Raw genomic sequence first — 14,693 nt, forward strand, 5'->3', positions numbered from 1 at the left:
TCGCCAGGCAAAGCTTAGACACTTACTTTTCAGGTTATTCAAATTAGATCTAATAAAAGATATAAGTAAAAGAGTTTGAATTCAATACCCATCTCACTGTAGACACTAATTTCCTGTTATTTGTTTCTGATTTAACACATTTATTAAGTATCTATCCTATACTTATATAAAATACATAATGGATGCAAGGAATTCTGTTGGAATTTCACTTCTGCATTACCTTTTAGATATAATGCTCCACTAAAATGTTCTACAAATACACAATATAAGCATTAGCCCCACATCTACCTTTCCTTTTAATTAAAGGAATATACCATACAGCATTAAGAAAAACTATATTCAATTTTCAGTGAAATAATAACACTGTTGATGAAATCAGGCAAACAGTAAAAGTTAAAGTACATCCCAGACATCAATTAAGCACTTCAGCCAAGAAAAGTGTGGCACGGATTATTGTGACACTGGTAGCACATCTAAATGTCCACTTAGGGCAAAGCATTGATGCAGAACACACAGGATAAACACCAAAACGGTCCCCAACTAAAATATTTCACTTAGCTCAACCTCTAAACAGTCAAGTCTTGCATTAACACTGCACTGTAGTCCATAAATCACTATCAGTCTGACAATGACTTCATATATAGAATGACATTAAGTATAATTGACAATACTTTAAGTCTTATATATTGTTGATATGCTTTCACATTAGCCATTTATGAATACCTAACAATGAATCCTAATATACCATACACTGACATACATACCATGAATAAGCCTAGGACCCTAAGGTAATGGATCATATCACTGAATGCAATTGCAGATTTTTAAGGTGTCAATCAAAAACATGTTTATCCTGTTTCAGGTTAAATACGCTGACAGGTGCAAGAGGCATGAGCTTTAGAAGTCATTAATCTTGTGGAAACGCTTCCTAGTGTAATAGTTAAAAAAAAATCACTAGAACACTTCTTCGGATTATTGTGGATTCACATTCTTACTGATCCTCTCAATGTGCCTCAGTAGCTTCAACAATGCAGATGGATTATATGGGAAAAGATTTCTTCTCTGCAACCTAGAAATAGCTTTTTGCAGTTCTTCCAAACATTTTGTTGCTTTGTAAAGCATTATTCTTAGGGGAACGATGTTATCCGAAGACACCATACAAGTCAAACAGGATGAGGTATTAGATCCCTTTTGTTTCAGAGGCAACGCTTCAGACTTGAGTGTATTCCGTTTACCACCTGTGTCGCTGCAACCAGTTTCCCTCATCCTCGTCTCACCCTTGTTATTTAAAGGCACCTGCTTTGTGTTTACCAAGCACTCTTTTCCATCTGATTCTAATTCAGAGTCTTCTGAGCTGTCATAATTAACAAGGCTTTGAAGAGAACCCGTCAGAGATGTACTATCAGTGCATATCAATGAGTTAGACTGGTTAGACTCCGCAACTTCATTATCACCTTGCTCTGTTGTAAACACTAAGTGATTGTGAGATATCAGAGTCTGTGGTTCTGGTTCACAACAAGCATTCTGCAAACTCTCATCAGTCATACAGCTTTGCTTTTCTCGATGAGGTGGCTTGACAGAAGAAATTGATTGAAAAGTGCCATGTTTAGTATCAAAATGGTTACACACATCTACAAACTGATGCCAGTCTTTTCTAAGAAGCTTTAAGTACCTTACCAAGTACTCCAGAAAGCAAGTTTCTGATGAAATCAAAAAATCTAGAAGTACTGTGGAATCAAATGCGATTTTTTCTAGAAAAAATAAAAAGATACAGTGAGGATTATATCCACTTGCATGTGTATGGAAGCTCCAGGTTTCCTCCTCTTTTTGGCTTAAGTTATCAGCAGTATCATGTCGTAACCTGAAAAGTAAGTAATGAAATGGATTAAATTGAATGGAAGTTTACAGGTTAGTTTTGTTTTGGTTTTTTTAATAGGTATGTCCAGAAAATGGTATTCTTGCTCTTTTTTGATTCTGTCAAAAAATAAAAACCAAAAAATAAGTTTTTATATTAGAATGAGAATGAATGAAGGCAGGTGGGGCTAGGGGATCAGTTTAGGAAGCCAACACACCTAAAGCAGGCCTTCTTAAACAGCCCTTCTCTTTAGGAAAGATTTTGGAATAAACAAAGTTACTTACAACACATGAATTCTTATTTTTAATATTTTTGTAAACCTGAACATAGATTAACTTTTAGGATGCTAAACACATTGGAAAAGAGTGGCCTACTTTTATTCAGGTATCTAAGAAGAATTGCATGTATCTAAGATACCACTTGCAATATCTTCACATTTGAAGCTTGAGGCCCCTTTTATAAATTCGAATAGTATCTTGTATGGTAATTTAAACAACAATGAAGCAGTGAATGTCCACGACAAATTAATGAAGAACACATTTCAGTTGTTAGCAATAACAGTTTTTACCAACTAGCTAGAATTAACATGGTTCCAATCCTTAGAGGGCTACTTTGCCAGAAGTCCCTGAATTCTTGCAGTTTAATTATAACAACCCATTCTTATCAAACTCTCAGTGTTGAAAGAAAACAGTCTTGCCTTTTATCTGTGTCTAACCACTATTTTAGATTGTGAAGTCAATTATTCTGAATTACAGGATATGATAAAGCATTTAATATGAAACTGTTGCACAACTCCCTCATTTCAATCCAAAAACAACTTAATCAAAACAGTAGCAAAGTTAACTGCTTTTACACCACACTTTATTACATTGTCCTGAGGTTTGGGTTTTTTTTTTTAAGTATTAAAAATATTTTTCTTTATACAAAAGTAATCAATGGAAATGTTATGTGTATCACAATAACCTCACTAAATTACAATTCTTCATAGTTCTGTCAAATAAAATGTACACTGACCTATCAAATTTTAAATAAATGAGTAATAAAACTTTAGCAGCTTCCCACATATCATCATCTTGCTCTATGAAAATCAAGGAGAGCCATTCACAGTGATGTACAACTGGGTGAGACAGCAGGGAAATCTTCAGGTGACTCCTCCAGAATATCAACAGCTGGGACATGGAACTCTGAAAGTCTCCTGAAAAAAAGAAGTAACCATGAATTTTGCCATACATTTTTTGGTACTAACAACATACACTTTTTATTTTTTAAATTAACAGTGCGTAACAGTTCATCAATGTATTTATGATTCCTTAGCTCAACTGATTTAACAGAGCATCAAATTTTATAGATTAGTTCTTGCTTCTTGGTACCAAAGAAATCAAGAAATATTTTGCAGAAAACCATAAGCAGTCATCTAGCCTTAAATCCAATGTGAATGGCTGCTCTATTAAACTCTAACCATACCAATGTTTAGATGCCAATGTTAACAACTATTAGTAACCTGCAGAAAATTCATTTACTCATTAGGTCAAGGACCTCCCCCCCCCCCCCCCCCCCCAACAGATAAAACTTAACGACACAATTTATTTCTCTAACAGCATTCTTCATTTCCTTGTAGTTCAAGGAATAATCAGAGGTGACCTAGAAAGTTTTGGGTACAACAGGATGAATCCTCCCACACCTAATCTTGCAAACTAATGAAGAAGATTATGCCTCCAAAAATTTGCATACATCAGAAAACCTACAAAAACATTACAATACCTACGCAGCTGGGACGTATACTTTCCTTTAGCTCCCCAGTTAGGTAGCTTCATTGGTACATCACAAACTAAAGGAAGGTGGATTGTAATCAAGTCAATGCCACTGGTGTAATGATTCAATACAAGCACTTTGCTGAGATTTCATCTCAGGTAGTTCTTCCCATATGAAATAACAATACAATTGTAATGTTTTGATAGGATTGAAGCTAACCGCCCCCCCCAGTGTGATTCAGTGTAGAAATTAACTACAATGATCTATAGTTGATAGGAATAAATTGTAATTTCTACAATAAAACAAAGTATGAAGCTTGTAGTATAGCCATATTCTTTATAAAATAAATTCTTCATGGATGATGTACGTTCTTAAGTACGTACAGGCTTGGGATAAATGTACCTTCATGAGATGGTCTAAAATCCTTGCTGGAAGGATTAATGTAAGCAGCGTTTTTCCTGCAAATCTTCATTTTTCCCCTCCCTCTAAACTCTGCACTCCTGGATGGGAGAAGTACCTCAAAATTCATGCCATTTTAGTGCAGTAGCTTACTCATAAAAATAAGTTTGCATTCATATGACAGACTCTTTCCCTTAAGTCAAGAAACTTAACTCTTCAATACTAATGACATACATGAAAAACTGGTACCTACATTCAGATGTAAAGAATTTTGTGATAGTAACACAGCATACATTCAACATTCAGAAAATGGAAAAAATATAGTGAAAAATATATCTTTACCCCAAAGATGCTCCTTAAGTAAGAACTCTAATGCTGCTGGAAGTACACCACGGCTTGAAGAGCACAGTTGTATCATTTATATAAATAGTGATTACTGCTTTTGAAAAATTCCATGCAACATGGGAATCAATTTTACTCACAAAACCATCACTATGTCATTTTCCTTAATATTTGACTTTAAGATTTGCTTTTCCTCTTCGCAAATAATAGGAACAGCAAATTATCTTTGTTATTAATAGTTACTATTCAGACTGAAATTCCTCTATATAAATCAAAGCTATCTGAAAATTACTCTCAAAATTGAAATGAATTAAAGTTAAGTCACTGTAATTCACGTTAATAAAAAGAGATAAGATCAACCAGCTTCCTGGAAGGGAAGTTAGCATATTAAAGCATTTTGGTGCTTGTTTTAACCACTTAATTTAGCGTCACTAAAATAGAAGCACCATTCCTTTCAACTTGAAATTCCTCTTGACAGTTGAGGTATTTGAATCTAATTAAAGAACTCATTTTTGTTTCATTAATCTGGAAAAGAAAGGAGAGTTTTTTCTTTGAGAAAGAATTTTCATAGAGACATTTAAAATAGATTTAACCCACATTTTTTTCTGTTCACTTGTTCTCAGACAATCCCAGTCTTTACACATTTTTCAGAAGGTGGACCATAAGCAAAACATTCTCTACAAATACTGAAAAAACTCTAAGAATGCAACTGGTGTTACAAATATAACATCTTCCAAAATCTGGAAAAAGTATCAGAAGCTGTCTTGCAGAAGTCCGTAGCTCTTTTGCACAGTCAGATGAATTAAAAATTGATTTTATGCTTGCTACGTGATGTTGAAATATAAAAAGTAAAATAACATTTACATCTACAGCTTGTATTAAACTGCCTCAATATATTTAACATGCTGTAAAATGTCATCCTTGTTTAAAAAGATATATAAATTAATTTTTACTTTTGGCCCCATCATCAGTTGGCTGACAATAAGGAACACCCATTCTTACTTGTACTTGACTAGAAACGCTGCTTCAGAACTGTCTTTCCATTTTTACCACGAAGGCTGTAATCCAGGGACAGCGAGCTGCTTTGATCATAGAATTTGCACATCCACATTCACATGGCTTAGCATCAGAAGATGTGCATCATGTGTCTTTCAGAGGTAAAAAGGCAACTGGGAAGATGGGATTCCAGGAATGTCTCTCAAACAAAAAGCCTCACCCCACCACTTCAATGTAGCATAGGAGAAGACTACTAACTGGCTACCAGCATGACACAGCAATGCGTCCTCTCCCGTCAGGAACGCAAGTTACACAGCATTCCCTTGCCATGCCACTGCCTGCCTTGTGGCATAGCCCTAGCACAAAAGCCAGATCTGCTCTTCTACTAATCTAATTCACCTGTTGCAGTAGAACAAACATACTCAGGTAAGCAGGTACGGAAAGTATGCCTAATACCTACTAATTCAAAGAACTAGACCTATAAGTCAGGGAGAAGAACACAACCACTATACTCTGCCAACACCCGTAATTTTCCCCTCTTTTGCTTTACGGCTTCATTACTTTTACGTTTTCTACCACTGCTGGTTTTTGCCCTATTACATTATTTGTCCAACAGTAATGTTTAGTACCTTCAACCAAGATAATGGTACTCAGAGGTCTACCTCCACATTAAAAAACAGAGAGTGTTACCTCCTGTTCCTTTTAGCTCTCCACCCTGAATAGAGAAGATGTTTGTGCTATGGGCTCTCTTCTTTTCCAACTGGAGAAGAACCTGGTGTTCCCAAGCTGGCTCAACTATTTCAAATCTTAACACATGTTCTTAACAGGAAAAATTTTCAATCGCAAATGCAGCTGTTCCAAACCCCCCATACTGCAGGGCTAAGGATAGGATAAAATGCAAGGAGACAACTAATCAGGCAGGACACAGTGATAGCAGGTTTCCTGGGCGGGTCTTCTCTTTCTTCCTTCCCACCACCCCTAATTCAGCTGAATTCTATTTAGTCTTAATGAGCTGTGACTACAAAATCTGAAAGCTTTGAAACTCTTGCTGCTTAATGAACAAAATTGAAAGAGACTATTACCTTTGATTTCATCTTCTGTAGCAGAGTTCTGAAGCTTGAATTCCAGTGCTTTAAGCACAACCAGGCTTAAGGCTCTGAGAACAGTTTGGTCGGAACCACCTTGAGTATCATCTCCAGGAGAAGCTTCACTGCCTCCAAAGTAGCTGGCCTTTTCACTGAGTGGGATCTGATTAAGCCAAGTCAAATTCACAACTTGCAGAACAGCATTACTCAGTGCAAGCATATCCTCATGCAAAGATGGATTTTGTAAGACCACTGATCCACTTTTAGCATCTTCTCTAGACTTGCAAAGTACACATTTTTTAAGGAGCATAATGAACCTCTTCTTGATTAAATAGTGAATTGATGAGCTAATGGGGTTCAGGACATAAGAAACTTTCAAAAACAATATTCTCTGGCATCTGAGCAATAGTTCTACTTCAGTTCTGGAAGCCAAAAGTGCTTCAAGCAGATCTACAAAACTGATTAAAGTGTTAGCAGCTTCAGAATAAGGTGAAGTATAGTGGTGACTGTCAAAATGATGGAACAGAATGGAATTATAAAATCCTTCAAGCACAGCATCAAGAGGAGCCAACAACTTCTTCAAAATACCTAAAACAACAAGAACAACATTACGGAGTTGGAGTGTTACACAGTCAGCTAAATCATCAAATAAGGAGAAAACAGGTGATTGTGACTGTTGTCAGTTTTTAAGCATGTTTAAACCACTACATTTTTAGTAGTACTTTGTCACCCTCTTTTTAACGAAGAAAATAGGTGTTCTTTAGACAAGCTGCTCTAGCTGAGATTAGAAGTAACATTCCTCCCCCTAGTGGGCACTTACGCATCGATACCATCATAAAACCGCTACAGTACCTGCTTTGGGTAAAACCTTCTCTTTCAGCATGTCCTTGATAATAGTTGTAAGAGTCCACAGACATTCTGCTACCAGGGTATTCACAGGGAATCCTGAAAGAGTCTTCAAGCTAAAGGTGAGCCAGGTGACATTTAATGCGTTCTAAGAAAATGAGTTCAAAAAACCAATCATGTATGCTTTACAATTGCGATGCAAATTAAATCATAATACAATGATTTAAAATTGTACATTAAAAAGATTCAAATGTAGGCATAGACAAAACATGGGTAGAAACAATGTATCTGTCCAGTGCCTTTTAAGTATGCAGGCCTCTATTTATAAACATGACGTCACATACACATGCAACAGAAATTATCTGTATTTTCCAGAAAGGGAAAACCAAATCTCCTAATGTCATGTGACCGACCCAAAATCAGACAATACTGTAGACAGACCAGATCTGAATTCATGATACCCAGGCAACTTTGCAAGAAACATTACAAACCTATTTCTGAGAAATCTATGTTCAGAGATGCCACTATGGAGGCTATATGTATTCACCAAATATACAGCAAGTAAAAAAAAAAATCTTAAGTAATTGGAATATTCAAACAAGAAAATACAGAAAAGTATTTGATTAACTTTCAATCGGTTATTACCTATTTTTATCTACTGCATCACCTAAGAGATCTCAAATTACTGTAAAAATATTGATAGTGTAGATTATTGGTTTTTTGGAAATACCTTGAAGAGAAAAACCTTGAAGAGAATATTTCTTGTTATCAAGACACATTTTACCTTAAAATAGTTTCAAAAAATTCCAGATTTTTATATATAAAGACATTCCACCTCACATTACAAACTTCTTTTACACATTGGATCGCCTTTCTTTCTATACTCCATGCCCCACCTACACACACTTGATGGGAGAACTATCACATAATATTATCTTGTATAACCTTCACGTTGTTCCTGACAGTGGAGCTAAACACACTTCAACACAACTGTGTGGTGTTTTGAGGGGACTCACAGAGTCTGTACGCTGAATGTCAGCAGACTGCAGATGTGCCTTTCAGAAAGATAGAGCAGTGGACACGCAGGCAACAGATAGAGAAAAGGAGCAGTTCTGATGTTGCTCTGTGGGTCTACTTACAAAAGAAGCCTCTTTAGAAGTACTTTTAGATTTTACAGTAGTCATATAGCAACTGCTTTTGTGCCATATAAACACTATAAAAAGTTGGCTCTAGAATCAAATGGAACAACTTGAAGGCACATATTCCCAAAGTCATTCTTTTAAGCTGTGAAAAGTTATGCCATACTCACTTCTTCCTTCAGCTGGAAATACACGAGAGATGCTAAACTTTTTGATGCCATGTGAGATAACAGCTGATCATAACTACCGAGCACACAAATCTGCAGACGTGTAGAAAGAAAAGGTATCTAAGGCACGTTCCTTTTTCCCGCCCCCCTCCTTTCACAAAAATCTTTCAAAAGTTTATAAAAGCTTACCAATTTTGAGTCAATTTTTGCCTCCTTCAGAAGGACAAAGATTTCACAGTACTTCTGTCTCACATTGAATTCAATTTCCTGGGACTCTGCTTTAGCAACCATCATCTTGATCAAGGTTAACTGAAGCAGCATCACTTCTCGTGGACAGAATGAGGAGTTCACGTTTGCAAAGCTATTTGATATATCATCTGTTGTAGGGACAACCGCATCTGACATGCCAGTGTTCTGATGGCTCCTAATACCACCACTAGTCGATGGCAGATGCATCTGATTACATGATTCATCTCCTTCTGGTGACTGCTCAACATACGGATTAAGTAAAGAGGTATAATGATGGCTTTCCTTTGCTAGTGGAATGCCTACCAGTACATCCTTATACATCTGCTGCAGAAGAGAGATCTTCATTATGAGACATGCAATATTCCAGAAAATGCCGTACGTCTTCACTGATTACTCATGGTCACTGCAAATCAGCTTCGAAGTTATTTTTATCCAGTAAGAGATACAGAAGCACTGTTAGGCATTTCTCTTCTAAGTTACCTAGAAATAAGTATTTTACTATTACTGAACTTAACAGACAACTAGACAGATACAAAAGAACAACACACATTTTTAGAGTTAATACTACCATTATTAAACTTATTTTGAAAACACAAATTCACTGTTTAAAAACAGTAAGAGCAATAGTTGCATAAAACTGTCCCAGTGAGACATTAAAATGATACAAGAATTACCACGCTGTGAAGAAGTTTTCAGTTCCAGTATTATACTACTGACACCAAGGTTCATTTGCTGGAACTAACAAAACCAAAGATGTCTATTACTAGATACAGTATCTCCCCAGAAAACAAAAAGGATATACTTAAGAACATCAGGGTTCCTTTTCCACCTATATTAAGAGTGATGCTAGTCTGCAATATTTATCTTTTTAGGACAGTTTTAACATGTTCTCTAACCAGAACTCTTTTAATAAAAAGACCCAACAAACAAACTCATTACCTTTTATCTACTGTGAAGTCAGGAGTGGGACTTAGATTGTTTATAGGATTTTTCTTTTTGCATGCTTTTTGGATCCCCGTCTTTAAGTCTGGCATAATCAACCAGGTAGACACCCAGGCAGACTCCTGAAGCCATCTGTCTGTAGTTGGCTTTTATTTAAATGTTGTATTTCCCCTTTCTTACCAGTGGAAGAAAGCAGCTCAGTCTTCCAACTGGTAAGAAATTCTAAAGATCTTCCCATCTATGTATCAGTTACACCTGCTTTTATCATCACACCACATATTTTAAGTTATTATTGCTTTTTAGCAGAATATTAGTAAACAATGAAACTATAAAATTCACTATATGAGGCATTTTTGGTTTAGTTTATAATCTTCACAAGTTTTTAAAACACTATCAAACACTGAGAACCACACCTTCATTTTTACAATTTGAATTTTTTAACTGCAACTGAAGTATGCATTGACAAAATGGCTTCCCAAAAGTACAAAGGATTAGGGGTAGACCAAGATATGCTATCCAGACCCCTCACTTCTTCCACCATCGGGCAGTATTTCCTTCAGAAGAGAAACTAAAATTAGAGAATAAGAAGTTGCCTGCAACTGGTATTTTTAAAGACACACTCAGCAATAGCTGACCTGACAACTCCAAAATGTTATAGTCTGTTCCTCACTAACCCTCACCTGATGGAATTCAGAATCCTTCCCCCATCCTTTCCCATATTCCACATTTTAGATGTTAAGAATAAATCTGATACTTCAGACAATAAATTCCTTCTTCGTTTGCAGAATCTATTTGGAATTCTACTCAAGGTGGAAATTTATGACCTGAAACCTCATAAAATTTCTTCAGAAATCACTCTGAATATTTTATATAGCTATTGTTCCTATCTTTGAGTTTTATTTCTTCCTAAATGAATATCTAATAAAGTAAAATTATCTCAACACATTTACTTCTGTGTTCAAGATCAACTTGAATTATCAGCCTACTTGGTAAACAAACAGATCTCTCATGCACAAATTCATATGATACTGCAAGGTTGTTAAGGCAGAAGAGATTTAGAACTCCCCTAGGACATGCACTATCAGATTTTACCTTCACCACACAATATTGGTTGTGCTTTCCCCGATCCTACCATAATACATTTATATTATACCATTAATTTGCAGAAGACTTTACAAAAACGTCTATAAGATGTGTCTCACTCACACATGACAACAGTTCATGAATAGAAGTCATTAAAGGAAATGAAATGTGAGGGGGCTTATTTTGAAGAAATTTACTTCAAAGAGGGTGAAAACGTCAGACAATGACTAAATTTGTTTCATACTTAGTAAGAGAGCACAGTGAAAAGCTCAAAGCTGAAGAATAAAGAAAAGCAATCATATTCATACCAAGAAATGACAAACTCCAACCCTTGCTTGTATTATTTATTTATTTGTGACAGCATCTAAAAACCAATTAAGGTAATGCCTCACAGTGCCAGACTCCTGCATAAACAACAGGAAACAGTTCTAAAAACCTTATATATACACTGATCAGGCAAAAGACAGAAAGGAAAACTATACAGAAAAAAAACAAAATAAATATTTTGTTATATGTTACGACTACTTTAGTTAGGCTTTAAAATCAAAACCAAAGTCATGTGGAGTTGCAGAGAGAATGAGAGAAGAAACTTGATGGAAAAGGAAATGAAGAACTGGAGATGAAAACTCAGATGGCAGCTGAAGCCTGTAAGGTTTAAGGACCGTCATAAACCAAGCAAGTGAAGTTTAAGTGGTTGCAAACGCCTCCGGAATATCCTGAATCAGAGTTATAAAATATACATATTTCTACAAGGTGGGATACTTAATTTAGCACAAAGCCGTAGAAAGCATTGATTTGACTGGACTAACATTGTTGATATCACATTTTCTTTTTTTTTTACCAACACAAATGGCTTACGATGACACACAATTACTCAGAGATATTAGTGAAGAGGCACAATTAGAGAAAGCTATTGTCAAGTCCCTATATTAGTCTTTCCCTGTTGTATACAGTATCAATTGTTAATTGCATGAGTAGCAACTGGGAGAAAAGGAACTATCCAAAAAACCCTATTTTCATTAAAAAAATAAATCAGATAAAGCAAAATGAAGCCACAGTCCATGACTTTTGGGTACGAGTCTGAAGGCTCTGGATCTCCTCACAATGCAATAGCTGAATCATTTAAGAAATAAAATATACTTCGGACTACTTGTACCTGCAATGACTTCGTAGGCTCATCTCTCAATAAAGAATATGCTTCCACTGAGTGCTGAAATACTGTGAACACCTCTAAAATAACGTCATTTCCTTCCAGAGGTTGCAAATAACCTCTGCTGCCAGCTGTCCCATCCCTGACTGTTAGCTTTGACACCTAAGCATGCCAGATGCTTTATCGGCTCTTCTGCAAGCATCTTTAGCCACTAGAGACAGGACTAGGCGGACCCGATCCGACCTCAGTGGCCCCTTACTGTACCTCTCACACTGGCGTCTCAGAAACGCCAGCACGGGGTTACTGGTAGGAAGACCTCACTAAAAGCCACACTCCAGTCTGACAGGGAACGGAGGGGACAGCACGGACGTGTGTCATCACTGCCCCAAAACAGCCGGCGCGGAGAGCCCTCTCCCCCTTACCCTCCTCTAGAAGGCCCGTCAGCCTCCACAACCCCCTCCCGCCGGCCTGAGGGCCAGCCGAGGCCTTCTGCGCCGCCGCGCCCCTCAGCGCCGCCGCCGCGCCCCTCCTGCCGCTCAACCGGCGCGGCTCCGCGCTCTTTCACACACCCGGGCCAGTCCCGAGCCCCCTCGTCCCGCCCAGCCCACCCGGCGACCCTTCGCCTGCCCGCCGCTGCCCTCGGGGCCCGGCTCCCCTCAGGCCACCCGCCACCGCCGCCGCCGCCGCCTCGCGCTCCCCGCCGCCGAGACCCCGCCCCTTCCCCCCGGGGCGCGCGACCGCCCCCTCCAGGCCCCGCCCCTCGCCGCCCCCCCCCACCTGGGAGCCCGCGGCCCCGCTTAGTCACCCCGAGCCGCCGCGCATACGGGCCCCTCCCCTCCCCGTCCCGCCGCTAGGCAACCGCTGCTAGGCAACCGCCGCGACTCACCCGCCCCCGGGAGACAGGGCGCCGTAAGGCCCAGCTCTCCTCCGTCAAAACGCCGGAACCGCCGCAACCGCCCCTTTCCCCCTCCCCTCCCCTGTCGCAAAGCCCTCCCCCTCCCCCGCGCCTTTACGGCAAGGGGGAAGAGCCATGGGCGGAGCCGCCGTCAGCCCGGCGCCCAATCAGACGTGGCGGCGGCGCGCGGTTGGGGGCGGGCCCAGCGCGGCGGCAGCGGATTGGCGGCGGCGGAGGTCAGTCCCTGCCCGCTGACCCCGGAGCAGAGCCAAGGGGGGCGGCTCGGTGCAAAGTGTCCCCACACGGCTCGGCCCCCTCCCGCAGCCGGCCCCGCGGCTCCCCTCGCCCCGCCGCCGCCAGCGCTGGGGGTGGCTACGCACGGGCGCGCGCCGGCCCCCCCACCCCCCTCCCCCCGGCGGCAGACAGGTAACGGCCGCGGGCAGTGGAGCGCCGTCTGCCCTCAGACTCCCTCACGGGGCGCGGGGGGGGCGGGGGGGGCGCGACCCTGTGGCCCGCGGCGGGGCCTCCCCTCGCCGCTGCCGGGCAGCTCCTCCGGCGGGGCTCGCCGCCGGCCTGCTCCGCCCCGCTTCCCCTCCGCGAGCTGCGAGGGGGCTCCCCCCGCCGCCCCCCACCTCGGGACGGGGTGCTCAGTCCCCCGCCGTCTCTGGTCCCCCGCGGCGGGAAGGCAGACAGGCTCCGGGCCACCCCGCCCGGCGCCGGGCCCGCTGCCGCCGTGCTCCCGGGGCTGCCGGCGGCGGGGGGCTGCCGGGGCGGTGAGGGCAGAGGGGAGCCCCGGGCCCCTCCGGAGCGCGTCCCCCGCTTCCCCAGACCCCGGCGGCGCCCGGGCTTGCCTCCCCCGCCGCCGGGCCTTGGAACTCTGCGCCGGGGCTTGGTCGGCGTTTTTTGTGTGTGTGTGCGCGCTTGACGGTTCCTGAAGCATGAACTCCTGCAAGGGAGTGATTTTAATTTCCCAGCAGCTCAGCTTTCTGGGTTACTTCCTGTCCCATTCTTCAGTACTTGCCTTTCACTTCGGCTCCCTGGGGGAGCTGCCTTGACAGGGTAGCGGTCCTGCCGTTATTGTCCCTCCAACGCTTTAGTATCCTCAGAGAGTGCCCCTCTTCTCGAGTTGAGATCCCGGTTTAAGTAAATAACCCTTTTCTTCCTCATTTTTGAAGGCTTTTCCTATCTCGACCTGCTCTTGCTTTGGTATTAACCATTTTGGTTTTGCATTTCTCTCTTTTATGTCATTGTGTGGCTCAGTTCTACTTTCTGTTTTTTAGGTTTAAGCTGCCTTAAAGGAGAATTAAAAATTGTGACTCCAAAGAACAAAATAAGAGAGAAGAGAGAAAACGGCACTCAAAAAAAACCCCAGAAAGGTGATAATTCGTGTAGGCTCTCAGAATCATCCTAGACACATGGTTTGGCTGGGATTGGGGCCTCTTGTTGGGTTTTTGATGGATTTGATGGTAGCATTAGATTTCTTTGTTCTCTTAAAACCTACTTGCTATTGAGCTTTAAAAGTTTGAAAGCTCTGAAGCCCATTTGAAGTACGTTTCCTCTTTCTTCTTGTAATGCTTTGTCATTTTCTAAATTTGATCTGCAAACATTATTTTGATTATGAATTGCTACTTAATGTTTTTTTTGTGTCTCCTCATCTCGGGAATGTCACTTAAAATTACTTCATTCTCAGTAGTTAAAAGGGTCTTTTCTTAAAGTCTTTTCACAAATTTATGGGTGCAATGCTGGATTTGTTTCTGCTCCGATTCTAAAATCTTTATTGGAGTAGGTCGTGG

General features: G+C 40.7%; 1 protein-coding gene across 1 annotated transcript; it reads right to left on the reverse strand.

Moving 5' to 3' along the window:
• Window positions 1-972: 972 nt before the first annotated feature.
• On the reverse strand, window positions 973-9,175 carry LINS1 (lines homolog 1). The gene is made up of 6 exons (XM_009811686.2): window positions 8,771-9,175; window positions 8,585-8,674; window positions 7,282-7,423; window positions 6,427-7,017; window positions 2,870-3,050; window positions 973-1,861 (listed from the first exon to the last, which is right to left on the reverse strand). Exons 1-6 carry the CDS (start codon window positions 9,173-9,175, stop codon window positions 973-975), a joined length of 2,298 nt encoding a protein of 765 aa, XP_009809988.2.
• Window positions 9,176-14,693: the final 5,518 nt, after the last annotated feature.

This window comes from Gavia stellata, chromosome 13 (genome assembly GCF_030936135.1).
Source record: "Gavia stellata isolate bGavSte3 chromosome 13, bGavSte3.hap2, whole genome shotgun sequence".
Lineage (NCBI taxonomy): Eukaryota > Metazoa > Chordata > Aves > Gaviiformes > Gaviidae > Gavia > Gavia stellata.